This window comes from Onychostoma macrolepis, chromosome 23 (assembly GCF_012432095.1).
Source record: "Onychostoma macrolepis isolate SWU-2019 chromosome 23, ASM1243209v1, whole genome shotgun sequence".
NCBI classification, from domain to species: Eukaryota; Metazoa; Chordata; class Actinopteri; order Cypriniformes; family Cyprinidae; genus Onychostoma; species Onychostoma macrolepis.
Window position 1 is genome coordinate 21,612,444 of NC_081177.1, and position 26,901 is coordinate 21,639,344.

A 26,901-nucleotide genomic window follows, 5' to 3' on the forward strand; every position below is an offset into this window, starting at 1 on the left:
TGCTAGTAAACTACACCATAGTAACTGCAATGTGCTTAAAACCCATTAGAACATATTTGCAACCATACTGCAATACCCTGGCAACCAACCAGAACACTGTAGCATTGTGGCAGTGTAAAAATCTCGTGTGCTACATAAAATGTAGCAGGAATATTTCAGAAGTGGCGAAAGCAGCACAATGCGTGTCTGTTATCACTGTCTGGAACCAAACGATGAATCATTCCAGTAAAATAAAAAAGGAGTCTCCCATGCCCTGCTGCTGTGAAACATCATTATTCAGTGGTCTCTCCAAGAATGCTGGCTAATAAGTCTGTGGGGTCCCGGCCAGATAAATGCAACATTGAATCATCTGACAGGATTTTTATGACCTTATAAAAAGGGAAGAATCCAGACATGGTGAAGATGCCACTGTTCACCTAAATGTCACAGCCGTGCACGAAAAGTCTTTTCTAGTGTGCTTCTAATTCATCATTCAACACAAAGGCTGAAAATATTCTCTCACTCATAAGTCAACACATCTTTCCATGCCTCCACACACACATAGTCTTCCCGTCTTCCCTAATTTAAGAGCTACTGAGTGTGAGTGAACTGGGCCTTTGAGAAGAACACAGTGGTTCTTTTCATTCAGTGAGTGTTTAGCACCTCCCTTCATCCGTTCGGTCTATTGTAAAAGCTCGGTCTCAGTACGCTGGACATTGTAAATGAGCCGGCGCCTCTGCGCTGCTGTTCCAGAAGACGTGCAGCTGTAGGGCCAACAACGTTGTGAAATATGGTGTGTAAAATTCACAAGAACTCGGCAAGAGCTGCTGGGGTGGCGTGGTAAAAAAAAAAAAAGAAAAAAAAAAGCAGTATGAAGGGGAAAGTTGTTTCCTGCTGCCTTGGGAATGTATTCTTGGAGCTTGTTTTACGTAAGAGGGGGAATTCTTCACACTAATTTCTGTGTGATTTTCCATGCCTGAATTTGCACTTTGAACAAATTGCCTTATTAAACTTCTGTATGTAAAGCGCTGCATACAGTCAATGGATGTATGATTTCCACTTGGTGGGTGATAAAAGTGGTGAAAAAAAACCCTACAGGCGAAGGGGAAATCTGATGCATATCTATGGACGGGAATATCATAAACACTTTGAATTGGGATCTTTGGACTTTGAACGTGTTTGCCTGACGAAGGTTATTTTTTTATAATTATTAAATAAAGGGAATAACAGTGTGCAGATCTTTTTTCCACTTTTTTGATCTTTGGACTTTAGCCAGTAAACAACAACCTAGAACACCCTAGCAACTGTATATCAATAAACACTGAGAGGAAATGCAAAGCAACAGCCGTAGAAAAGCCACAGCAACAGCATTAATGTTGACACCACGTGTCAACATTAATGCTGATAACGATAACCATAAAGAAAACTACTAGCGCACAATACTATTCTATTTATTATAAGCTCATGCCACAGTTTTTTTTGTCTGCCAATTTACAGTAAATGCTTGAGGTCTTTAAAGTCAGATGGATTCTGATTGGCTGTTAATATTTTAATCCTAAATTGAAATTGATCATTCAAATATTATAGTTCAGGTTTTTGTTATAGTTATCGTTCTTGGTTTTGCATTCCATCTATTATAATCAAATTTTTTTAAAAAAAAAAAAAAGAAGTTCAGTGTTTAAAAACTCATCTCTAGATCTTGTTTTTAAATTTTTATTTCAATAACACTGCCCAAAAACACATTCTATGTGAATGAACCTTTAAGGTGCCGTTACATTTACCATTTTTCAGAGAATTTTCATAGAAAAATTCTGTCATTTCAGCAGGAATCCACGCAACCTGTAAAGTGGGCAAAATATTTCCTCATGCTGGATTTCACAGAAAGTTCAAGTTTCACCAACAGAAAGGTGCTTGCTTCAAAAACATGACTTATGTTTCATCTACACTATTGACAAATGATGACCTTTTTTGTTTATGAAATTTCCCTGAAACTTTACTAATGTGGCTGCACCTTAGGGTTTGTATACACAGAACTAAACTATTTATTGTACATACAAACAGATCATCAAATTTTTATGTGTGCAAATGGGGACGTGCATGCATTTTTGCACGTTATCTAACATGCTCCAAGTGCAAAAGGATTTTCTGTGAGACACAGGAGGATGACTGAGCCACACACAAAGCATTTCCCCTCACTCTCCTCCCAAATCTGATCCTACTGAGAAGCAGAACAAAGAGTTGGAGGAATGTACTGTGCAGGAATCAATGCATCTTAGTCACACTGTCAGACATCCAGTAAGTGCCCCCACCCTTCTTACTCCACCTTTCCCACCACCTCCCCTTCTTTTGATCAGTCTGCATCCCCCATGTCTGACTGACTGCTGTCTGTTCTGCTGTGCTGTTTCACATCTGAGGAATGCGTCAGACACCTGCCATGTGTTTTATCAGGTGCCGTCACATCTGGAACATTCCGTGTATCTTGTGGTTTTTTGTCCACGCCTGAATGTGTATAAAATAAAGCTCTGGTGACGGCAAACTGCATCTCGTACTTTGTGGCATTTGTAGTTTAAGGAAAGAAACACAAGGAAAAGCACAAGGAAAGATTTCAGGCTTCAGGTTGCAAGATTGTTGCAGAACAAAACAAAACATAATGGTACTTGCCGCCATTAGAATCATAGAGGAAAGCTGGTTCAAATAAAATTAAATATAAAAAATAAAATAAGATAAAAATATTTATACTGATAAGCAGACAAAATTGTTTTAAAAATAAGATATGCCACACCTACCGGATTCAGCCTGACTCACTGTGTGACACTTCATGACTATGTCAATGTTACAGGCAAACTATTTTTTGAGTATGCTGATAAGGTACTGGAAAAAACTATTTGGTTAGCGCCACACCCTCTGTGTGCACTGCGCAAATCATCTGCCTAGACAGGAAAAAATTATCTGATTTCATGTTAAAATTATCATGTTTTTTCAAACAACCAGCCTGGATGATGGTACATATTGCTCATAAATGGTTATGACTGTGGTTGGAGTTTTTTTTATGCACTGCTGGCATCAGAAATGCATGAAAACCGGCACTGAGCCCAGTATATTTCACATGCAGATGCTTTGAGGACTGAACTGTCTTCTGACCATCGTATGACTTATGAACCTAGTCTAAACCTCCACCATGATGCCATCCAACCAAACACTATCTGCTGAACATGCAACTCCTTTGCTCTGGATGACAACAGGCTTTCTTTAATCTAACCACTGCAAGGTCTTTCACATAATTTTGGAGCTTGGGGCTGAGAAAACATCTCACAAATTTGATAAACAACTACAAAAGTCTTTATTTAAGCAACTAATTTTGATGATAAACTTCTGGACCAAAATGACTGATTCATTAGTTCACAGGCATGTTTATACAATCCATGCATGACACTCAGTCCCACCAACCTGCCATTTGTTCCTGTGATGACATAGCTGAATTTTCAGCATCATTACTCCCGTCATCAGTGTCACATGATCCTTCAGAAATCATTCTGATATACTGATTTACTGCTCAAGAAGCAGTTTTGGTAACACTTTCTATGAAGCCCGCATTTATAATACATTATAAGGGTATTCTTAAGGCATTATAATGAATGCATAATGCATTATAAAAAAAACTTATGTTATATCAACTCATGAATAATCATAACAACAATTATAATACTTACTTATGTGGTTATAAGTTTAAGAGTATGATTATTTATAACACACAATGAATACCATATTAAATCTACTTCATTTACAGTATAATGGACTGTATCATATCTTGACATTGTTTATTTAAGATCTGCACAGTATCTTACTACAGCTTGTGAGTGGTTAGATGTTGAGTGTTATTTGAGTGTTTCATGTGGAGCTAATGTTAATTAATTGATGTGAGCTTAATACTCCAACTGAAAAAATGCAATGTTTTATATTACATTTGATTTTGATGGTCCCCTTAATCAATCGACTATAAGCAACTTTGCAACTACATGTCAACTAACTCTTATTAGAGCACTGTAAAACCGAACAGTGAAATGAATGAAATGAAATGAGTTACTTTCACTCAAATAATAATGAAAGTTCATAAGACTTAATTGAAATAAGTTCTGTAAACTCAAAATGTTGTTGTAGTAAGGTGAACTTAAAATAATTGCATTTTCTAGTTCCCAGCATGCTTTGCATCAGATAACAAGGAAAATAAATGCAGAAATTAAGTGTTATTTTGTGTGTTCTTGCACAAGATTAACATAGAGAGACACAAGTTAGTACTTAAATGTTGTGTTATGTTAAGATAACAGATTTCTGTTATGTTGGTAGTGTTACCATTGTGGTGAAGAGTAGAGCCTGTGGTTAGGTTGAGGATGGATAGCAAAATTGAAAGAATATATATAATGCATGTTGTTTGACTATTTGCATGCAAGTGTGTCGTGAGTCTTTTAGATAACTACATTAGCATGTGCCAGTGTGCTGTTGCAAACTAGCACTTAACTATAAAGATCTGAATGAACGTGCTGTTTATGGAAGCAAGTTTTATATAATTATCATTGTGATGAGTGGGTGGGATCACGGAAGTGAGGCAGTTTATCTGTTGGTTGACCATCAAAATAAAGTGTTAGCATATTATTTACAGTAGCAGACTAATACTCTAATGACCGCTAGTTGATATGTAGTTGCAGAGTTACTTATCAACAGCTGTCTAAAGGGTACCAAACTAAAATAAATAATCAAACTGATATCATAATAAAAATAGTTCAAAGCAAATGTGTCATATTACACATTCATCTGATCTGATATATGATCTTATGGCTGTTTGAGAAAAAAAAAAAGTAAAGTAAAGTAGCATAAGAAAAATGGCAAGATATGAGACTTATAATACATTACAACTATGAGAAATATAATCCATTGTAAAAGTGGATGCAACGTGTTCATTGTGATATAAATCATCATACTCTTAAAAGCTATAACCACAAATAAGTAAATATTATAATATATTAAAACTGTTCTTGTGAATATTCATGAGATGATACAACATATTATAAGGTTTTTTATAATGCATTATGCATTCATTATAATGCCTTAATAATACCCTTATAATGTATTATAAATACGGGCTTCATAGAAAGCGTTACCTCATTTTTTATTATTATAGATGAAAACAGTTGTGCTGCTTAATATTTTTGTGGAAACTGTGATACATTTTTCAGGAAGCTTTGATGAATAGAGTTGAATGTTCAACAGCATTGACTTGAAACAGAAATCTTTTGTAACATTATAAATATATTTACTGTCACTTTTGATCAATTGAATGCATCCTTGCTGAATAAAAGTGTTATTTTCTCTCTCTTTTGTAACAGTAGTGTATTACAAAGTTGTATTGGTTTTGTGAATCTGGATGAGTTCTCAAGGGATTGGAGAAGCAGCAGTTACTAGATGTCCTTTGTGTTGTGATTGAAAGGATTAGATAAACAAGTTTTTTCATTCAAAACGCCATTATGAATACAAGACAGTTCATTCAAACAAACTCCAGGCAAGATATTTCAGATGATGATAACTCAACAGATTATATCTGACAGCATCCAAGTCAACCAATAAACCAATAAATAGGCCAGATCCGCCTGCTCAGTGTTTAAAAGGCACTTTCTTGACCTATACTTAGTACGACATACAATGCAGCACATAACGAAATGACATCAGTAGCATCAGTTTTTATTTGAATTGAGTTTGCTTTGTTGAGTTATGTAAATGAATAGTAATCCCTGTATTTACCCATGGGTGCTATGTCAACGAATGTACATACACACAATGAGCACATTTCAAACATGCCCATATACGGCATTCATGCTTTCACCTGATAGTAAAATGACTCAGTTTTATCAGTTTTATCCCGCTATGACCCAACCCCTCCCCCTCCCCGCCCATATTAGATTATGCAATGTGACCGGCATTTAAAATTGATTTCCTTATGATTACCTTGACAACTGTAATGAGCAAACAGATCACTTATATTATCTTTTTAAGAATTATGAAGTCTTTCAAAATTTTGTATAGCATGAACTGAGAGAGAATGTGCATGCATGTTTGTTTTTGAAAATGTTCTTTTTTTTGGGAGGACACACCTTAAATCCAAGATGAGTTATGACTGGACCACCCGCTTGTTTTGTCATGCCTCCATCATAATTTAAAAGCAATAATCTCACAATCTCCAATGGGTGGAGTGTGGAGGATCTGGCAACCCACAGCACTGATTACATTATGTTTTGGAAAAATTATTAAAAGCTTTTAGAATGATCACACACACCTGAATAGGAAAGAGAGCAACAATGCCTTTACATTTATTTAATGGTTGTACGTTGTTAAATATTGGTAACATTTTACAATAAGGTTCCATTTGTTCAGATTAGTCAACTATATTAGTTAACATGAAATAACAATGAAATATGCTTCTAAAGCATTTATTATTCTTAGAAGATGTTAATTTCTACATTCACCAATACATTGTTGAAATCAAAAGTTGTATATATGTTAATATTATTTATTGGACCAGAGCTATCATGAACTAACAATGAACAGTTGTAATTTAAAAACTAAAGATTAATAAATACTTTAACAAATTTATAGTATTTAATGTTAGTTAATGCATGAATTACCATTAACTAATGGGATCTTACTGTAAAATGTTACCTAAATATTTTAAAAAGTCACTACATTATGTTTAAAATTATAAATAATTCCATTAGAGTAACATACAAGAATAATCTGAATGCAAGTACTCAGAAAAAATAAATAAATAAATAAACTAAACTTCATAAAATAGCACTACTTCATTCATTATTGAGGTTATAGCTTTTTTAAAAACTGATACAGCAAAAATAATAATTTTCTGTATAAATAAATAGACAACGGCAAACTGAGAGCCTGTGATTGTGAAATGGGCTCAACAACATTGATCTGCATTCTTTCACATCAAATTCCTCCTGTGCCCTTCCAGCCTCAAACAAACACATTCCGACACAATGGATAAGGGAGGATCGCCACAGAACACATACACAGCCAAAGACTCTCACAATCTAGCTTTGCTTTATTCAGACGGGCCTGGGACAGTTTTAGGACTGTTTGAGGCAGTTTTAGGGCTGTTTATGAGATCCTAAAATTTCCACAGAATGAATTTATCGGAAAATGCTTTTCAAAAAACAAAAGGTCTGTTTGTCCTGTGTTTGAAAACACACATAAAAGCCTTTATACCACTGACATATTTTCGAGCAGTTTAAATCTCTTGTGTATTTCCAAAGTTAGCAATTTCTTTCTGTCTAAATAAACTAAAATGCAACCTACAAACCCAAAGGAAATCTTTTGGGAATGTGGGCACAGTATCAGCTTTCTCTTCTGAAGTTCATCTTTGTGAAGCTTATTTCAAACAGGTATGGATCTAATCCAATGTGTGAATGGTTTTAAAACTACAGGGGGGTCCAGATAGGTTTCAGTGATTAGCTCATTTCTTTGTCCGTACATGTGTGTGTACTCAGGAGCCAGACTAATTGTTCCTTTGTTCACACATCCTTTTGTAGGCGTGGCAGTCAGGAAAATCCTTTCGGTGATCGGATATCACAACTAGAAAATCGTGATAGGCTAATCTTTTCTCTGTTCATTTTTTCCAGTTTTTCCAGTGCACTGGTTAAGTGAAAAAGATGAGAAAGATAGCCAGCTGCAACATGAAACTCTTTCCTCATTTACAGTAAAAAGAAATTTAAAAAAATGAATCGACAAATTGCATAATGTAATGATTTCTCAATATGAGTGTCTAACAAGTTTGGGTTCTCTGGAGGAGTTACTCAATAGCACCAGCAAATTATCTACTACATATATATATATATATATATATATATATTCTAATAGGAAAATAAAATTTACTTCTAAACAGAAGTTGTGTGACTAAGCGGTAACACTGTCAACATTAGTTAATGTATTAGGTATCACAAACTAACAATTTGCACATTTTTGCAGCATTTATTAATCTAGGTTAATGTTAATTTAGAAATAAAATTGTTCGTTGTTAATTTAGGTTCTTTCATAATACATTAAGTAATATTCATGTATACAACTTAAAGCAAAAAATGTAGTATATTTATAAATTAACATTGACCTAAAATCATAAAAGCTTTAAAGTATTGTGCGTTGTTATTTTATGTTAACTATAGGATTTCTTAATGCTGATGTATAAAACCTTATTGTAATGTTAAAAGTTGTAATATTGTAATGCTAAGTTGTTCTTTTTAGTTTAACAGATCTTTATCATATGTGTTTCATGCTCATATTACATCTTAAAATGTTAATAATAAGGAATAATAAGAAATCCAGATGTCAAGAACATTTTTGTCTAATTTCAGAGAGGAAAAACGGAGCCACTTGTAATAACAAACTTCTTAAAGGAATTCAGTCACAAAACCCACAGAACCACACTCTAGACATGGAGGAATGTGATTGGCTGAAGGGAGGGGCTTGGGGGCGGGAGTTCTAGGAACAGTTTGTTCATAAAGCCTGAGAGTGTCCCTCATGCCCTGTGCACTCTTCTGGCTGTGTTACTGAGCTCTACCTCTCTCCAGGCCTTCAATCACTCATCTGTTCATTCACTTCAGCGACCATGAGTTTGAGAACAAGCTACAGCGTGCGTTCCTCCACCTCCCAGGTGCCGATGTCCCAGATGTCCATCAAGCGTACCACCAACGTGCCGACTTACCGGGCTGCGAGCATCTATGGTGGAGCCGGAGGTCAAGGAACCCGAATCTCTTCTGCCTCCTACTCAGGTGTCCGCAGTGGAATTGGACTTCCCTCTATGTCCAGCTCCATCCATGTGAGTGCCACTGGATCCACAGGTGAGATCATGGGCAATGAGAAGATGGCCATGCAGAACTTGAATGACCGTCTGGCCTCCTACCTGGAGAAAGTGAGGACCCTGGAGCAGGCCAACAGCAAGCTGGAGCTGAAGATCCGCGAGGCCCTGGAGAAGAAAGGTCCTGATATGCACGACTTCAGCCGCTTCCAGCCCATCATTGACGATCTGCGCAAGAAGGTGAGTTTGAATGGCTTTGAATGGGAGAAGGCTAGAGAAAATTTACAGCATCTATAAAGAACTTAATGTGACAGTCTAATTGTGCTGCTTTGTGTTTATTAACAGTCTACTGGACATTTATTGGGTTTCAGGACAGAAACTTTGTAATTTAAAGCTTAAAGAACTGAATGCGAGTTTACTGATGGCCAGCACTGATAGGCAGAGAACCAAAAAGTAAACTATGGGTGAAACTAAATTCAGAGGGAAGGCATGGGGGAGGGAGGCTCAGTCTCTGCGGGACGGCAGGCGTAACTTCTGCCTACAGCCGGTTTTCCGGTGAATAAGCATTTCCGTCCTGTATTTATTCTTGACCTGTTACACATCCAGATGCTTGTTTATTCCCTGTGTATGGAAACTCTGGGATCTGAGATGTTTTAGCGTCTGTCTGTGTCATAAGGGAAATGGAAAAGTGGAGAGAGTTCAGACAGTGCAAAATGCGACCAGCTGTGAGACTTTGGCAGAGATATTCCTAGCTTCATTCATAGCTACTTGTATAGTGCTATTCTACATTTTCTTGAAAAGAAGTTCATAAAGCAGATAAAATACTGATTAGCGTCAGTTTCACACCAACTGTATCTTGAAGCTGAACTATAAAGCTAATATGTCACTGATAACTAGGCAGTGTTATCAAAATGATTGATTTATCATTCATCAGTGACTATGCAGTAAAGTGACAGGTAGATTCAATTAAAAGAATGGTGTGAATGAAAAGAAATTTACAGTTTAAAAGTTCAGTAAATTATAAAATATATATATATATATATAATAAACTATAACTTGTTTATTTTACAATTGTTAGTACAGATACATAGCCAACAACCATTAGCATATGGAAAATATGTTACTATTTGTCCCAGCCCTTTTCAATGATGCCAGGATATGCTGGCTTGCAAACATGGAAAGCATTTACAAAACAAAGCACATTGGGATAAAAAAACAGGAAATCCAGCTCAAACCCTGTTCTTCCCGCTATACAGCTTAATTTACAACCATCAAACAGACACCAGCTGCTTTTCCAACATGGCTGTTGGTTAATGATTATCTAACAGACTGTGAAATGAACTTTGTCCTCCAGTAGGTCTTATCTAAGCAAACTAAGACATTAGAGCAGAAGATGCTACTGCAGTTTGGTACACAGTGGCCATGTGACTTACACATTATATATCACACTAGAACAATTGTAAAACAGTTAGGTGAGGTTTTGTGTGTCATAATTGCACATTATATTGTTCAATGGTGAATTCTTGATTTCTGTTTTTGTTGTAGATCTTTGATGCCACCGCAAATAATGCCCGTCTAGTGCTCCAGATTGATAATGCCCGTCTGGCAGCTGATGACTTCAGAGTCAAGTAAGTAACAAAACTGTGAACTATAACAAATATTTTGACCTCATGGGAAATTTCCTGGTTTCCTAGAAGAGCGACCCATTGATCTTTGTTGTGTCTGCAGGTATGAATCTGAGCTGTCCATCCGCCAAGGTGTGGAGGCTGACATTGCCGGCCTGAGAAAGGTCATTGATGACACCAACCTGAACCGCATGAACCTTGAAAGCGAGATTGAGGCCCTCAAGGAAGAGCTCATCTTCCTTAAGAAGAACCATGACAATGTGAGTACACATCTTGCACATTTGGACATTAGCACATCTGGAAATATTTGTCTACCTCATAACCCATTATGGGTGTTGCTTTAAGGCTTATTTTATGGTCTCTCCACCCAACAGGAGGTAATTGAGCTTCGTAACCAGATTTCCCAGTCAGGAGTGCAGGTGGATGTTGATGCTCCTAAAGGACATGATCTGGCCCAGATCATGGAGGAGATTAGAGCCAAGTACGAGAAGATGGCCCTGAAGAACCAGGAGGAGCTGAAGGCCTGGCACGAATCTCAGGTATATTCCAAAAGACAATCATTTTCTTGAAATCGAGTCTTGTTAATGTCACATGTCAATACCACTGTTTTGGGGCTAATGTGAAATTTTATGCTCTCTCCAGATCACAGAGATTCAGGTACAAGTCACACAGAACACAGAGGCCCTCCAGGGTGCACGTACAGAAGTCAACGAACTTCGCAGACAAATTCAGACACTGGAGATCGAGCTGGAGTCACAGAAGAACCTGGTGAGTTAGTTTTCTTGTAGCCATTGCTATTTCCCATCATGTCTTTCTAATCCTTTTATTAAATTAGCTGTATTATTTCAAGTATCACATCTTGATTTTGTCTCAGTGAAGTTTGCTCAAACGTTTGGGTTCTCTTTGTTTCATTTTTCAGAAAGGATCACTGGAGGCCACTCTGCGGGACACAGAAATGCGCTACAACATGGAGATCGAGAGCCTTAACGCCGCCCTCCTGCAACTGGAGGCTGAGCTCACACAATTGCGCAACAACATCCAGCACCAGACGCAGGAGTACGAGGCTCTGCTGAACATCAAGATGAAGCTGGAGGCAGAAATTGCCACCTACAGGAGACTTCTGGACGGCGGAGACTTCAAGTAAGTTTTTTTCTAAAGCATATCAAGATTTTTCACAGCAGTCCACCATTTGTTTAGACATGTAATGTGGTTTTAAAACTTTGTGGCTAGGTTTGCTAGGAGTATTTGTTTTGTATGGTGGGTAATAGGTATGTTTTCTCATGCAGGCTCCAGGATGCTCTTGAAGAGCAAAAGAAGGTAAAAGTGATGACTGTCACACAGACGCTGGTGGATGGGAAGGTGGTGTCTTCAAGCACAGAAACCAAGGAGAGGAAACTTTGAACATCAAATTTCAAATCAACCTCCACAACACACCAGAAAAACCCCATGGGCCAATGATAAAATGATCTAAAGACATGTTGGACTTAACACATTAGATATTTATTTAGTCCAAAGTGCCTTATTGTAAGTGTCTCAGAGCATATATGCAATGAGATTTAACTAGTACATTTCAACACTAACTTAAAAATTGTAACAAAATTTAACATTTTAATGACTAAAGCCACAAAAACGGAAGGTCAAAGAACACTATTGAAGCTTTATTACATATTTTTGTAATGACAATGATTGTTTATGATCATTAATTGTCCCATTTTGTTTTTATGTTGTGTTGTTGTCATCATGTCTTGTCTTTTCAAATAAAAGACACTTATCAAATCTTTGCATTCTTTCCTTTGTTATGACAATTCCATGTCATGGGATTTAAGAATATCTATCTATCTATCTATCTATGGGTAGTTGACAAATAGCCAGTAAAAAATGCTTTTTTTGTAAAAGACCATTTTTGAAGAAGAAATGCATATATTTATGTAGTGTGAAGTCTGGTCTTTGAGAAAATATAAAGGGTCCTTAACTACATTTTTACTGAACTGTACCATAAATTTGTCCAATGGTGTGACTGTCATGGTGCGCACACACACAAGGGAAGCGAGGAGAAGAGGATAAACTCAAATACAGTCTTTAATAAACTCAAACAGGGCAAGACAAGGCAGGGCTTACACACAGGAACACCGGGAGTAACGAGTAGACCAAAACTAATTGAACAGACAGGAACTAATATACACAAGATAATTAATACACAGCTGAACAGAATCTAAACAATCAAACTAAATTAGGACAGGAACAGGAAGGACCAAATAAGGGCATAGAGGGGGAAACACACAAGACACGACTGACATAACTACCCCCTCCCGGAAGGCGGGGTGGGCGCTCTGGAGGATGGGACGGGGGCCTCCAGGACGGAACAGACAGTTCGGGGCACCACGGCGGATCAGTGTACTAAGGTGACCATGGCAGGTGGTCTTTGTGGCCGTGGCCTCGGATTTTTTTGGGGGGGTGGTTGGGTAATAGGTCCTACTACATCACAGGGTGTGCTCAGGAACCGCTTCCATTTCCGCAACAGGAGAGGCAGACGAGTCTCCATGGACAAGACAAGACAAGACTGGATAAAAACTGTTCCTGTGGACACAACAAGACTTTAAAACGACTTGACTCTGGTCAGGGGCTGGAGCTGGATGACGGATGAGTGGCCGGCAGGCTTGGGTTAGCCATACCCAGCGGGCTTGAGCGATTGGCGGCCCGTGAACTTGACTTTGGAGCAGCCGGCGGGCTTGGATTAGCCGCAGCTGGAGGGCTGGACAGATGAGCGGCTGGTAAACTTGACTGACGAGCAGCCGGTGGACTCGCAACACTCACGGCAATCCCACCAAACTCCCACGCATCATCTGTGGGCTATGGCAGAAGGACGAGCGGCAACTTCCATGCCACAGGGGAAAACAAACAGGACTAAAAAAAAAATTTTGGTCTGGTCTTCCACGGTACACACACACGAGGGAAGCAAGGAGACGAGGATGAACTCAAAATACAGTCTTTAATCCAAATTAAACAGGGCAAGACTGACAGTGACAAAAAAAAAAAAAAACTCTTAATAAAATATAAATTGCATGAGAGAGATCTTCATTGTTAGACACTTATTTTCATATAGTGTTATTTATTTAATATGAAATTATAATTTGCATAATTTTTTCCCATGACTTGGACAATTTCAAGACAAACTTTGACAACAAGACAACTTTGCTGTCAACTGTTCAAAACATAGGACATTATGTCACACTAAAGGACAGAAATGGTAGTTATTAAAGTATTTCTATTTAATTTTGAATATGTCAAATGAGAAAGAAAGTTTAATTTGGATACAAACAATATCAACATTTTTTTTTAAACAAAGCAAAATAATTTTCATCAACAAAATTCAGTCTCGTAGTCTATCAGTATGTTACTGAAATTCTTCTAGCCCCCATGCTGCATGTGCGGCACAGCTAAATATGATTGATATTTATGATACAGATAAATATTATTGATATATGATTGAAACTATATTCATTAAGATGTGAATGTTTTTTTAAAAACTATATAGCTACTCTTTTTAAGGCATCATTTTATTGTATTGACTTTCTGCATCGTTTTCTTAGGATCTCCTCCCTTCTGGTGGATCCCTGAGTTTAACATGCAGTTTTTAATTAAAAAATATATAATTTAGGGGTGTCACACCAAAGGACAACAAAACGTAACACTTTTGTAGTGGTTCCAAAAAAGTTCAATATTCGAACAATTCTGAGACAAAAATTGACCATCTGCTCATGTCATGGGCTTCACAGGAGGCTTCAGTAACACAACCATGAATGGGGTCCTTCAACTAATTAAATGTTTTCTCTGGAATTGGCTGATTTAAAATCAGTATGGTTTCAAATCAGAGGACATGGTTTTCAGAGACAAAATGTATCAAGTTCCTACACTCTCAGAAATATATGGATGAAAAAAAAAATGGTTGCCATTTTAAAATAAAATAGAATAGTCTACTAAAATAGACACATGTCCAATTATGCCGGAGGTATTTATTAACATTTTTATGCTTTTCTTTTTAATTTATAAAAGTTGTAATTTATTGAAACATGCTTGAGACAGTCACACCATAGGACAATTTTGACATTTGGCTCAAAAAACAAAAAACAAAAAATTCAAATAACACTGCAACTTTAATAATAACAGTTCAATGTACGACAAAGAAATGTTTAATGATTTATAGCATTTTAAATAACGAAAATAATTATATAAACTTTTTTTCTTGTGGGACAGTGAAATATATATATATATATATATGCGTGTATGTGTGTGTCACAGATCTAGCCAGAGACAACAGGTAAGTAATAATCAAATTTATTAACAGGATCAGTGAAGCAGATCGTGAGGAGCAATGGCAGGTGAGAAGGTAGACCAGACAATAAGTGACAGAGGAGCGTGACTGAGAACAGGTGTGAGCCGGGGAGGATTATGGGACATGGAGTCCAGAGCTGGTGACTGGTGACAGAGACTCCCTGACATTACCTCCCCCTCCTGGAAGGCGCGTGCCGCACCCTAACATATCCACCGGGGAGGGGAGGGGGGGGGGCGTCCTGGAGGCGGCTGGTCCAAGACAGAAACACGGGAAGCCTCCAGGGAGGATCAGGGAGCTCAGGGAACCATGGAGGGACAGGCAGTCCAAGGAGCCATGGTGGATCTGGGGATTTGGGAGGCCATGGCGGAATCAGCAGTCCAGGGGACCATGGCTGAATAGGGAGCTTGGGGCGGCATGGCGGGACAGGCAGTTCAGAGGGCCAGGGTGGCACAGGGAGCTCGGGAGGCCATGGTGGAGCAGGGAGCTCAGGAGGCCATGGCAGGAGAGACTCCGTGGCCTTGAACTCGACCCATGGCTCGGCCACTATGACTGGAGTCCTACTACCCCCCCCCAAAAAAAAAAGTTTGGGGGTTGGACGCGGGAACCGGATGGCACTCTGGAGGAGCGGGCTGCTAACAGTCTGTGAATTGGACTGCCGGCGGGCATGATGTTGTGGCGGCCAGCGGGCTTGAGTCAACGCCTGCTTGACTGGGGAATGGCTGGACGGTGGGCTTGAGTCAGCAGCGGCTGGCGATTCAGGGCTTACGGTCCGATCCACATGGCAGTCAGTAGCCTCACCTAAAGTATAGGATGAAGTACTTAGCCACAGTGCATATTCAATATAGCTCTCCAAGGAACAGATGGTATCGGACGCTGGCATCTGTTGATAGATAAGATCATCCAACCCACCCCAGAAGATTGTCTTCAAAGTTCTTTCATTCAATGATACCCTATAGTAAAGGTCAATAAATTCCTAGACAATCCTCAATTGGACAGCCATCTTGGAAAACTGTGAGGTAATGACCACGGACTCTTAACCCCCGAATCTGTGGTGGTATCACGGAATCGCCGAAAATTCCGTGATGGGCTCACAGAAGTGATATCAATGTAAGTCAGTGACAGGCATCAGCCGTGAACCACGCACGGATTCACTGGTTACACCAGCGCTGCATCGGACCACGTAAAAAGAGTGACTCCGATGCAGTTATATTTGTATATAAATTTATACTTTCACTGGAGCACCTAACCCACCCCTACCCACTTCTGAACAATATAAAACACACACAGGCAAATATAAGTGCAGTCACGGGTATTTATTGCAAAAACTGTCCATAAACAAGCAGTATAAAAGCATTACAAACAAGTCGTGTTGCATTCCAAGTATTCTGAAGCCATACGAAGTCTTTATGCGAAGAAGAGAGTAAAAACACAAGGTTTTAATCGCTGAAAATGATCCCGCTCCGTTAACGCGCTCACATCTCATCCAAAAAGATACTCCCGGGCCGTAGCATGACGCAATCAGTCACGAGACATACAAGAGCCAATAGCCTGTCACAACAGCATGACGCAATCGATCACGAGACACGCAAGAGCCAATGGTATTTCACAACTAAAGCTGACGTAAAGCTTCTTCTGGCGGCATTTTTTGAATTTACGCACAGAGACTGCAGCACATAGCGGACGGAGACGGCGATCGCGTCTATTCCTCTCACAAATCAATCGTTTCGCCTCGGAAGACTTGGAATATTAATACTTTTTGAATAAATTATGACGGTAGTTGTGTCTGTCTGTTATATCTTGTGTTTTATTTACAAATGGTAGGTTTATGGGCAGGGGTTGGGTTACGTGCTCATAAATGTGTAAATAATGTAATATAAATAAAACTGTTTTGACTGTTTACATTGAAAAATCAAACCCCAACACATATATGCAATAATGGCAATGTTATTACCCAATATATAATTTGCAACCTGGTCTCACAGAATTCCGTGTAATGGATCCGTGCGTGGTTCATGGCTGATGCCTGTCACTGACTTACATTGATATCACTTCCGTGAGCCCATCACGGAATTTTCGGCGATTCTGTGATACCACCACAGATTCGGAGTTAAGGGTCCGTGGTCATTACACGGAATTCTGTGAGATCAGGTTGGTTAGAAGATAGGAAGTCCATGGTATAGTTGTGATCGGCCGGTCTTCTTTCACAGATCTAGCAAGAGACAACAGGTAAGTAATAATCAGATAGGTTTATTAACAGCATCAGCGATGCAGATCGTGAGGAGCAATGGCAGGTGAGAATCAAGCACAATGAACAGTCCAATGGGTCTTAGCTGTCTACTGAGATGTGGTGTCTTTGCACGTTCGTCAAAGATCGGGGACCAGGAACTGAGGAGAGTATTGTCGGAGAATCTACGCACGCAGAGTGCAAAGAGTCTGGTAAGTTCATGGATGTGAACAGTAGACCAGATAATGAGTGACTGAGAGGAGCATGCTCAAATAGGTGACTTGATTGAAGACAGCAGGTGCGGGTGATTAGAACTCCAGGTGATGGTGATCTTGACTGAGAACAGGTGGATTCTGGGACATGAAGTCAAGAGCTGGTGACTGAGACTCCCTGACAATGTGTGTGTGCATGTTAATAAAATATGTAATTGGTGGTTATGTGAACATTAGATAAGAAATACTACAGAACTAAATGTGGCTTGAGTCTTCACAAAAAACAAGAAAGGAAGACAACCACATTTGTAACTGACAATGAAACATTGTAATTAAAAGGAAGGTTGATGTGACACAGTGCTAAACATGCCTCTTTCCCAACTTTTTTGGAGTGTGTTGCAGCCGTCACAAACAACATTTGTTCATATTTACAAAATACATTTATGTCGGTCAGTGAAAACTTTGGAAATCTTTTCTTTGTATTTTTGTCAATTAAATAAAAGTAAAAGAGAATTAACAAATCACAGATTCTTGATTTTATTGCATTTTACAAAACATCCCAACTTCTCTGGAATTGGGGTTGTAAATAATATCAGTTGTGATAAGACCTTTTGCTGTGGAAGTCGGCATCTTTGATATTTATTTCAGCCACTGTGATTTGTGAGAGTCATTCAAAGCTATCGTGAGAACAGAAAAAGAGGCTAGACTTTGGTAAATTATTCTTGCAGACAGCATTCAAGGAGAACCTGTACGATGTTGTATGAACATAAGAATTTTATACAGGTTCTCCATGTTAGGACTTATCTGAAATAAGATCTTTCCCAATTTAAATGGATTCTAAAAGACATATTGCTCAAAAAGTACCAAGTGAGGTCAGGTGAGTAGGACATTTTCTTCTGTCTGCAGAAGACAAAAGAAGATACTTTAAAGAATGTTTCAAATGTGTTTTGTCCACACATTGAATGTCCAAAATAGTCCAAAATAGGACAGTTTAGTCCAAAGTTCCTTATAGCTCACAAATATTACAGGGCCCAAAATATAACCCTGTGGACCCTCAGATTGAACTGACTTTCATTCTACGGACAAAATAAACAAACAAACACTCTAGCATTTTTCTAAATATCTTATTTTGTGTCCTACATAAAGAAATCCATACAAGTTTCATAACCCAGTTAATACTACCATAACACTAAGCAGTGGGTGGGGTGGAAGTCCAGAGTCTAAATATAATAGAAATGTGTCTACTACTTGTGAACTGCAAAACCATAAAAAAATCTCATACCTCTCAGAACCAGCAGTTGCATCTGGTCTCATTTTCATTTAAGATCTCTTCTCTGCAGAAAATTGAGCAAAATGCAAAACTTCAGTGTTCAGAACAAAAGAATATATAGAATGTCCTCAGAGGATCTCAGCATGTTAAGACCCACATTTTACTCTTGGAGAAGTACTGGGAATAATGGTTCTTATTCTAAGGACATCTTTGGATCTACTACTGTACAAATGGGGACTGTTGGAAATGCTGGAAATGAAAAGGTTACCATGCAAATCCTGAATGAACGTCTCGCTTCCTACCTGGAGAAAGTTAGGAGCTTGGAGAAGGCCAACAGTGAGCTGGAGGTGAAAATCCGCCAGGTTCTGGAGAAAAAAGGTCCAGACACTAAGGACTACAGTCACTACCAAGCCACCCTTGATAAATTACGCAAAGAGGTATTTTCTGTCCATTGGAATACTAGTTTCTAACAATTTTATCCTGTGTACTAAATTATTGTCCAATGACATCCACAACATTTTTTCATAGATGTGTAGCACCTGCTACCCTTAAATTATGTTTTTGCTTTCATTTTAATTAGACATTAATGCTTGCACATTACGATAGTGTGAATTGGGTGTAATGCACAGGTTGCAAGTTCAGTTCAAAGTAAGGATGACTCAAAAACTGGACTTTGAACATGCCCTTGAGTAAGGCATGTAATCAATCCTTGAGAAGCGGCTTCTTTATAGTGCACTTAGATAAAGAACTAACAATAGACTTTATTGTATCTTTTTTGGTTATGTCCATTTAGATCCTGGAGATGGTAATGCGCAATGCAAATATGAGTCTTCAAATTGACAATGCCAAGTTGGCTGTCGATGACTACAGGGTAAAGTAAGTTGGTTTTAAAGACTCAATGAAATCAATGTATGTTTTGTGGGATTTATTCCATGTCTATTACCTTTGAGCCAATCTATATGTAAAGAACAATAATTCCAATTAATGTAATGTGTCTATAGATATGAAAATGAGCTACAGCTAAGACAGTATGTTGAAGCAGACATAAATGCATTGAGAAAGATGCTGGATGACACCAATGTGGCACGACTGCATCTGGAAAATGATGTTGAAGGATTGAAAGTGGAGCTTATCGAGTTAAAGAAACAACATCAACTGGTAAATCTATTTGATAATACTACACATAAATAAAAATGTACATTAAATTACAATAGATCAGAGTGCAGTAGTTCACAAACAGGAGAGTACCCAAGATATAACCCTGTGGAACCTCAAATCTCACAATTTTTAGGAAGTGTCAGAACTACATAGTCAAATCAACCAGTCAGGAGTGCAGGTGGATGTTGATGCTCCCAAGGGACAGGACCTGGCAAAGATCATGGAGGAGATGAGAGCCAATTATGAAAAGATCGTCCTAAAGAACCAGGAGGAACTGAAAACTTGGCATGAATCAAAAGTGGGGCATAATTTCTCTTTGCAAATTTTACACATTATTTATATTCTAAAGAGAGTATTACATTTCTTTCTTTTTTTGCACAGATCACCGTTGTACAGGTTCAAGTGACCGAGAACGCGGAAGCATTGAAAGAAGCCAAAACACAAGTCAGCATGAGCCGCAGGCAGATGCAGCTTTTGGAAACAGAGCTGCAGTCTCTGATTGGAAATGTAAGAGATTCTGCCCAGACACCTTGATGCAGCGCTCCACTTTTGAACATTTCTCAAGAGCATTTATTTATTTATTCTTGACATTTCTTACAGAGAGCATCTATGGAAGAAGCCCTTAATGAAACAAATTTGCGATATGGGATGCAGGTGGAGCAATACAATGGCATAATTTTGCTGAGAGAATCTGATCTTAAACAGCTGCGTGCCGACATTCAAAGTCAGACACTGGAGTATCAGGCCCTGTTCAACATCAAGATGGAGCTTGAAGCTGAGATAGCCACCTACAGGAGACTACTGGATGGAGAAGAATGAAAGTGAGCTTTATACTTTTTGTATCATACATTTTGAACATGCCTGTTTGTTCTTTAGAAAACTTGATGTTGATGTTAATAAAATATTTTACAGATTAGAGAAAGAACCCATCAGGACAACATTACAGACTGTCACCCAGACACTAGTGGATGGAAAAATTGTGTCCTCCAGCTCAAGTACTATCAAAAAGTGATATAAACAAACATGAGATCATTACTGTTCATGAAAGACAACAGCACAAGCCAATATCTCAAAAACCACTATGAATATTTAGATACTTAGTAGTATTTTCTTTGAATCAGAATATGAACACGTTGTTGGAAAGCACCGCTCTCTTAATTCAACCCATACAGTGTATCTGTACTCAAACTTTGTTTTTTCAGCAGTGTCAAAGTTTCGTTTTCATGTTATGACAAACTGGACCCTTAGGATCTAATAAGCATTTTCAACATGTCATCACAGTAAAAGAAAACAGTAAGTAGTGTCTGATTTCACAAAAACATTCCAACAGTCATTCATAATGGAAGAGCAAAATGAAAACAAATTTAAGGTCTTATTTTGTACTTCAAATTAACAACAAACAATCATCCTACCAACAATAAATATATAAACTTAGCTCCCTTGTCCTGACAGGTCTACTTTTTGTGGTTGATTACACTAATCTTTTTTCCTAGTAAAGTGTTAAAAGAAATGAGTGATTACCCTTATCTTTTTGGAGTGAACACCTGACAAGTTATCTTTCCTGGAAATCTGTGTAAGTGAGAAATTGAAAGCTGTCAAACTAAACAATGTTCATCCTTGGAACCTATCAGCATTTTGCCTCCAAAGCATGATGGGTCAGATTTCTCAGGGAGGGATTTAGAAGAAACACAGAAAACAATTGTGATGTGTTTAGCATTTAGGCCTGAAGGCTCATCCATTGGCATCTTAATCTCCCAGTCTCACAGACCATCTATAGTTTTTTAAAAAGTATTTTTTAGTTAGCAGGGTATTACCAATATGTGTGGTACTAGTAACCAAGACTTCATGCCGTGTTTTCTTATTTTTAAGTTAAATATCCACTTATCTACAACTTTTTTGGACATTTTAGTATCAGTTTTATACGGATATATGGAGGCGAACCCCATGAACTGATTTGAAAATGAAAAGACCTAGTGGCACTGAACAGGGACTAAGTATAGAATGTTCCACTGTGGGCCTGTAAAAGCGGGAATTTGCGGCTAACTGTGAAGCACTGTTTCCACTCAAATCCGCCTTCGTCACGGCTGGAGAAGCCTATTCAGAGGAAAAGGCGGTTGGTTTGCAGATGACGATGTCAATGCAGACATTTGTGGATGGAAAAGTGTAGCTGGACTGCAAAATTAGGCCTAAAGGGCCTAGATGAAGTTTCTGTGGAGTTATAAAGTATACAAGAGTTTCTTCAAATTTGCATCAGTAGAGCATTAAAAAAGCTGTCTAAGCCTTTGAATCAAAGGCTTGAGTTCTAAAAATATTCAGCTTATTTACATGCACAGTCTGAAGTAATTCTTTGTACATCAATGCACTTCTTTTGAATGCCTTATTAAGTAGATGAAAGAAAAAGACTTTGCTAAGGTCACATGCTATGACAAGAATCCCACTTTGTGCTGCCCACTCAAACTCATTTTTATTCTGTCCAGACAGTTACACAAAACGCTTTTGTTGCCACTGTATTTCAGCAAAACAGCAATTGAACAATACAGAATGTAATCTAAGCCAGTACAGTCACTGTATAGACGTATACTTGAGTGTGTTAAAATCTTGGTACCAACTCCGTACAGTCTCATGACTTTGCATTTTTTTCCTTTTGCATTAGTCATTTTAATTGGACATCCTCCGTTTTCCCATAATTCTGGGAAGGTCCTGCATTCTTTCTGAACAGTGACTCACTACTGCACATCAATATTTGTTTTTTATGCTTCCCAGGGCGCTTGGAATGCACGTAAATGCCCTTGAATGGGTATTTTCTATTTCCTTTACGCCCCCTTAGATTTTCAAAGTGGTCACTGCATAAATTAGCTATTGGAGATTTGTGCTACAAATTAACTGGATAGTTTACATTTTTATAGAAACAGTGGGGCTTGGCCATGTAAAACTAGGCAATGTCCTTACTTTCTGGTTGCTTACTGGTAATGTTGTTCAAACATTTTGCTGTATTGTTGCTAATACATTCAGTTGGTTGCTTTTTACATTCAGTTGGTTGTTTTGGGTGGTTGCAAGCTGGTTTCTTACTATCCCAAGTTAAAAGTACCCACATTCGTGTCTCTATGTTATTTAGTCCCTAAAAATGGTTCTGGTGCTTCATTAAGTATAATTCAATGAGATTGTTTTTCACTTGTTTTATTACCCTTCCAAGCATCACTAATTAAAGATTTGATTTCACAAGACCAGTTATGAGATATAACTCAGCTCACACAGCCTGTCGCTTAAGTTTCGACAGTCTCCCAAATTTGACTTTCCTTCAAATGTACTTGTACCTAGAAGAGGCTCCTGTCAAAAGAAGGAAACAACAGCAGGATAGGGAAAGAGTTCAGAGAGCAGAAACAATAAAGAGAGAGAGAGAGAGTGATATGATCCTTTGAATCCCACATAACTCCCATTCCTCATGTCTGCTCTCCTCGGACAGGAGATTACCTCCAGATATCCCTCACAGGTGCGGCTTTCATAAAACCTGAGCCACACTCCCCCTTCCTGAACATGCGCTTACTTTTGTGTAATCGAGTGGGCATTACCCCATTCTTCCTCTAAAGCAGATTTTGTTGATATAGCAATGTTTAAACTATTCTTAAAGATGCTAAGTACAGCTATACAATGATACCCAATGGCACATTTGCTTATACTTTATCTGTTTAATTGTCAAAATGGTTTGAAACTTAATTTGTTAGTGTCTCAGAACAAAAATGCCAAATTATAAATAGTTATAAAGTGCAGTTATTCAGAAATTTTCTTGACCATTCTTGCATTTAATGTGAGTTTGGTCTAAAAGCAGCACTAATCTATTGCATCCCAAACACAGTATTCACATAGTAGTTTTGGTACATCAGTGTTTATGTAACTGAGCAAGACCTTCAATCTTCCAGAAATTTCTCTCAGCCAGTCGTATGATAAGTATCAGGTCTGGGTAGCTCGAAATCTCCAAAAAGTATTTAAGAAAAAAAGAAGTAAGGTAAGAAAAAAAACAAAAAACTGTTGATGAAAGACCACAAGATGGCCGTTAGACTTTCCCATGTGCGTTTAAGATTCAGAGTATAATGTGGCAAACAGCATGCAGCCAACCATCTTGGCAACCTCCGTTTTTAATTTAGGGGGAAAACCCAACGGAATTTTAACCAGCATAACCATGGCAACCAAAAACAAATCAAAACCAGACTGTGGTGACATGGAAACAAAATTCTGGCCAACGTATATAGGGGAATACGAGTCAGCTAGTTTAGAAAGATTGAGCTCATTCAGAGAGCTATATATAAAACGGCAGTGGGAGGAGCCCTTCAGCCAAAATTACACATCATTCGAATTACACTTCATTTTCTTGAGATTATTATACAGCATTTCAGTAACCACACACGAGGGAGTTTACAACTTGCAGTAACTATAAAATCAAATTTCCTAGTTGACAGCTGTAAAACAAAATCACTGGGATAAACAGATGTCGGCTCTTGAATTGTATTCTTGGTTATAAGCTGAATTATCAAAAGAACACAAAATACTTTGGCTTACGAAGAAATGGAAATAGAAATAAATACACTGAAAAAACCTCTCTCTCTCAAAAAAAAAAGGAAATATCACAGAATATTACAAAGAAGTGAAAAGTAACAATTTAAATTTAAAAATATATATTTTAATGATTCTTGATGAGTCTTTTCAATTATAAATGTTATAACTAAACATATTACTATTTTTATTTCTACTTTTATTAATACTAAATACTTGCACATACATGCACACAGACAACAAGGGTTACTTCAAACTTTCCTGCCCCCTATTAAGAGCCTCTGTGGTGGAATGCACTGTTACCTCTGATAAATCGATGTTGTAACTTTATAGTTTGTTTTACCATTGCTTCTAACAATGGAAAAAAGGGCCGAGATGGGTTTTTTTCCACAGAAGACTTACTTTGAATGGGTGTGGGGAAGTCCCAGGTGCATTAATAAAAGGGCTTCAGAAAAACAGGGTTAATGAGAGGTCACTGTGAAATCAGTGTCTCAAGTGACCAGTTTGACCAGCTTCCTGTTGTTGTCATATACAGCTGCATCGCTTTAAAATAATTTAGAAAAGCGCTGAACAAATAATGCTCATTTGAAGAGAACTGAATGGACCATCCACATGTCTAAAGTACCCCAATTTAAGCTGCACAGTCTACCAACACGCCCTAAACAAAAACAGATCTTTCTTAATGTTTTGTACAGCCCAGGAAATCTCAAAATAACTAGTGGTGTTTCCTAAGGCATGCAACACTGTTTATTATAGCTCGTACTTAGGGGTTAGGAGATTTAACACTTAATTTATTTCAGAAGACATCTGACAAGCTGTCATACATTAGTCAAATGTCAAAATTTTCCTTCTTCCTGATCTTTGTGACTTACATAAAATACCACCATGTAATATGACTCATCTTTCAATCTAAAGTTTTAAAAAGCATTAAGATTATAGCATTGCAGTACACTACAAATATGATGGTGGATGATCATATTTTAGCTGCCCATATTGATGGCGTGGTGACAGAGTTGAACTACTGACTCTGTTTAACTTACGTCATTCAAATCCATCACCCATCAAAATAAAAGCTGCTTTCTTTGAATGGTTACAGAAATTTACCTTGTGAACTTCAACTCACCTTTATATATCGGCACTCTATGACATAACTAAGCATGCAAGATTAGATCAGTGGTTGATCATATTTTAATGACCGATTCTTAACCTTGCTGTGCTGAAAATAGTTTTGGCAGTGTACATAATGTTTATGAGGTTAGATCAAATGAGGTCTATGATCAATGAGTTCCAAGAAGAAATACAAAACTTGTGCTAACTGAAAGAAAACAAGTTAAGATTTAATACAATATAATTATATAGCAAGAAATGTATTATATTTTTTGTAGTCTGGTAACAAACACTCTTAAAAATAAAGCTTCCAAAAGGGTGTTTTTGCAGTGATGCAATAGAAGAATCATTTTTGGTTCCCCAAAGAACCTTTCAGTGAACAGTTCCTAAAAGAACCATTTTGAATAACATTTTAGAAATCTAAATAACCTTTTTTTTTACTATAAAGAACCTTAACTGCATTTGAAAGGTTCCATAGATGTTTAAGGTTGTTTATAGAAACATTGGAGAATAAATAACCTTTATTTTCAAGAGTGAAGTTGGGAAAAATCCCCCAAGTTTTATAGCCTGTGTGAGCAACGTCAGAACGTTTTAGTCCAGTATGATATATGATTTTCGGTAAAAAGAAAATCCTGTCTGGGTGAAAATGACGGGAACACAACCAGGATAATTTTCCCAAAACAGATTCTCCAGAACTTTCTCCATTTGTATTCCACAGACTGAAATATCAGCCTGGTTTTGGAACGAGAACGACATGAGCAAACAACGACTGGGTTAATTATTCCAATAACATTTACATTTGGCCCCCTTCCAGTCTTAAATATTTGGTGATGTCCTTGGTGTTAATGATAAGTAGCTGTCATTGGGAGTTCCTCATATTTCTTCAAGTGTGTTTGTGTCTCACAAGTGTCCATTACCCCACAGTGACCTCTTTTACAAATACTTGACCCATGATAGCGGTGTTGAAACTGGGTGTTGATAAGCTGTCAGCACATCCTCACTTCCATTCCAGGCCATTATCATTTACTATTGTAAATATTTATATCTATTTATCTATCTTTTTTTTATGCATATGTATCTCTCTCTTTCTCATTGGCTGCCTATTATGGAAAACTTCAATGTTTATCTTCATTAAAAAAGAGATTGTGTTATCTTTGTAGACTTGACCAGGGTCATCAAGATAAACTAGAGTTACATTATGAAACCAAAAAAGCAGTGTTGTAGTTTAATTAAAATCAGCTCTGTCAGAGGGGTTATAAAAAGATGTTCAGACTACACTTTAATTAGAAAATAACCTCTGGAAAGCTTTACAGCAGCCTTGTGACACAAATAACAAGAGGATGTAACAAGCAGAAGCTGTGTTGGAGGTTTATTTCAGAAGTTTTCTGCTTGGCCCAGATCTAAAATTCCAGCCGAATGGAGGCGCTAGCCAAACAGCACAAGGTTGAGGGTCAAACAGTTATGATGATTCGATGTGAACAACTTCATAGTCTTCACTGGCCTCTGATCTTGTCTAGCACAGATATGACCAAAAAAGGGATTTTGGTGCTACTGCAAATCTCTCTGCTCCGCCTACAGCACTCTGAGGCAA

At 37.9% G+C, this 26,901-nt stretch overlaps 2 protein-coding genes across 2 annotated transcripts; both read left to right on the plus strand.

The window, feature by feature from the left end:
• The first annotated feature begins 8,554 nt into the window (after nucleotides 1–8,554).
• On the plus strand, nucleotides 8,555–12,234 carry krt18a.1 (keratin 18a, tandem duplicate 1). Its single transcript, XM_058762378.1, has 7 exons — nucleotides 8,555–9,073; nucleotides 10,379–10,461; nucleotides 10,562–10,718; nucleotides 10,833–10,997; nucleotides 11,101–11,226; nucleotides 11,378–11,598; nucleotides 11,745–12,234. The coding sequence occupies exons 1-7, from the start codon at nucleotides 8,645–8,647 to the stop codon at nucleotides 11,857–11,859; spliced, it is 1,296 nt and encodes a 431-aa protein (XP_058618361.1). The 5' UTR covers nucleotides 8,555–8,644; the 3' UTR covers nucleotides 11,860–12,234.
• A 6,346-nt stretch (nucleotides 12,235–18,580) lies between these two features.
• Nucleotides 18,581–21,062, plus strand: krt18a.2 (keratin 18a, tandem duplicate 2). The gene is made up of 7 exons (XM_058762379.1): nucleotides 18,581–18,934; nucleotides 19,291–19,373; nucleotides 19,499–19,655; nucleotides 19,789–19,953; nucleotides 20,037–20,162; nucleotides 20,256–20,476; nucleotides 20,568–21,062. The coding sequence occupies exons 1-6, from the start codon at nucleotides 18,581–18,583 to the stop codon at nucleotides 20,472–20,474; spliced, it is 1,104 nt and encodes a 367-aa protein (XP_058618362.1). The 3' UTR covers nucleotides 20,475–20,476; nucleotides 20,568–21,062.
• Nucleotides 21,063–26,901: the final 5,839 nt, after the last annotated feature.

Coding starts and splice junctions, on each gene's coding strand:
- krt18a.1 (XM_058762378.1), top strand. CDS start 8,645: ATGAGTTTGAGAACAAGCTACAGCGTGCGTTCCTCCACCTCCCAGGTG. Junction 9,074..10,378: donor TTGACGATCTGCGCAAGAAG/GTGAGTTTGAAT, acceptor TTTTTGTTGTAG/ATCTTTGATGCCACCGCAAA. Junction 10,462..10,561: donor GCTGATGACTTCAGAGTCAA/GTAAGTAACAAA, acceptor TTGTGTCTGCAG/GTATGAATCTGAGCTGTCCA.
- krt18a.2 (XM_058762379.1), top strand. CDS start 18,581: ATGCAAAACTTCAGTGTTCAGAACAAAAGAATATATAGAATGTCCTCA. Junction 19,656..19,788: donor TAAAGAAACAACATCAACTG/GTAAATCTATTT, acceptor CACAATTTTTAG/GAAGTGTCAGAACTACATAG. Junction 19,954..20,036: donor AAACTTGGCATGAATCAAAA/GTGGGGCATAAT, acceptor TTTTTTGCACAG/ATCACCGTTGTACAGGTTCA.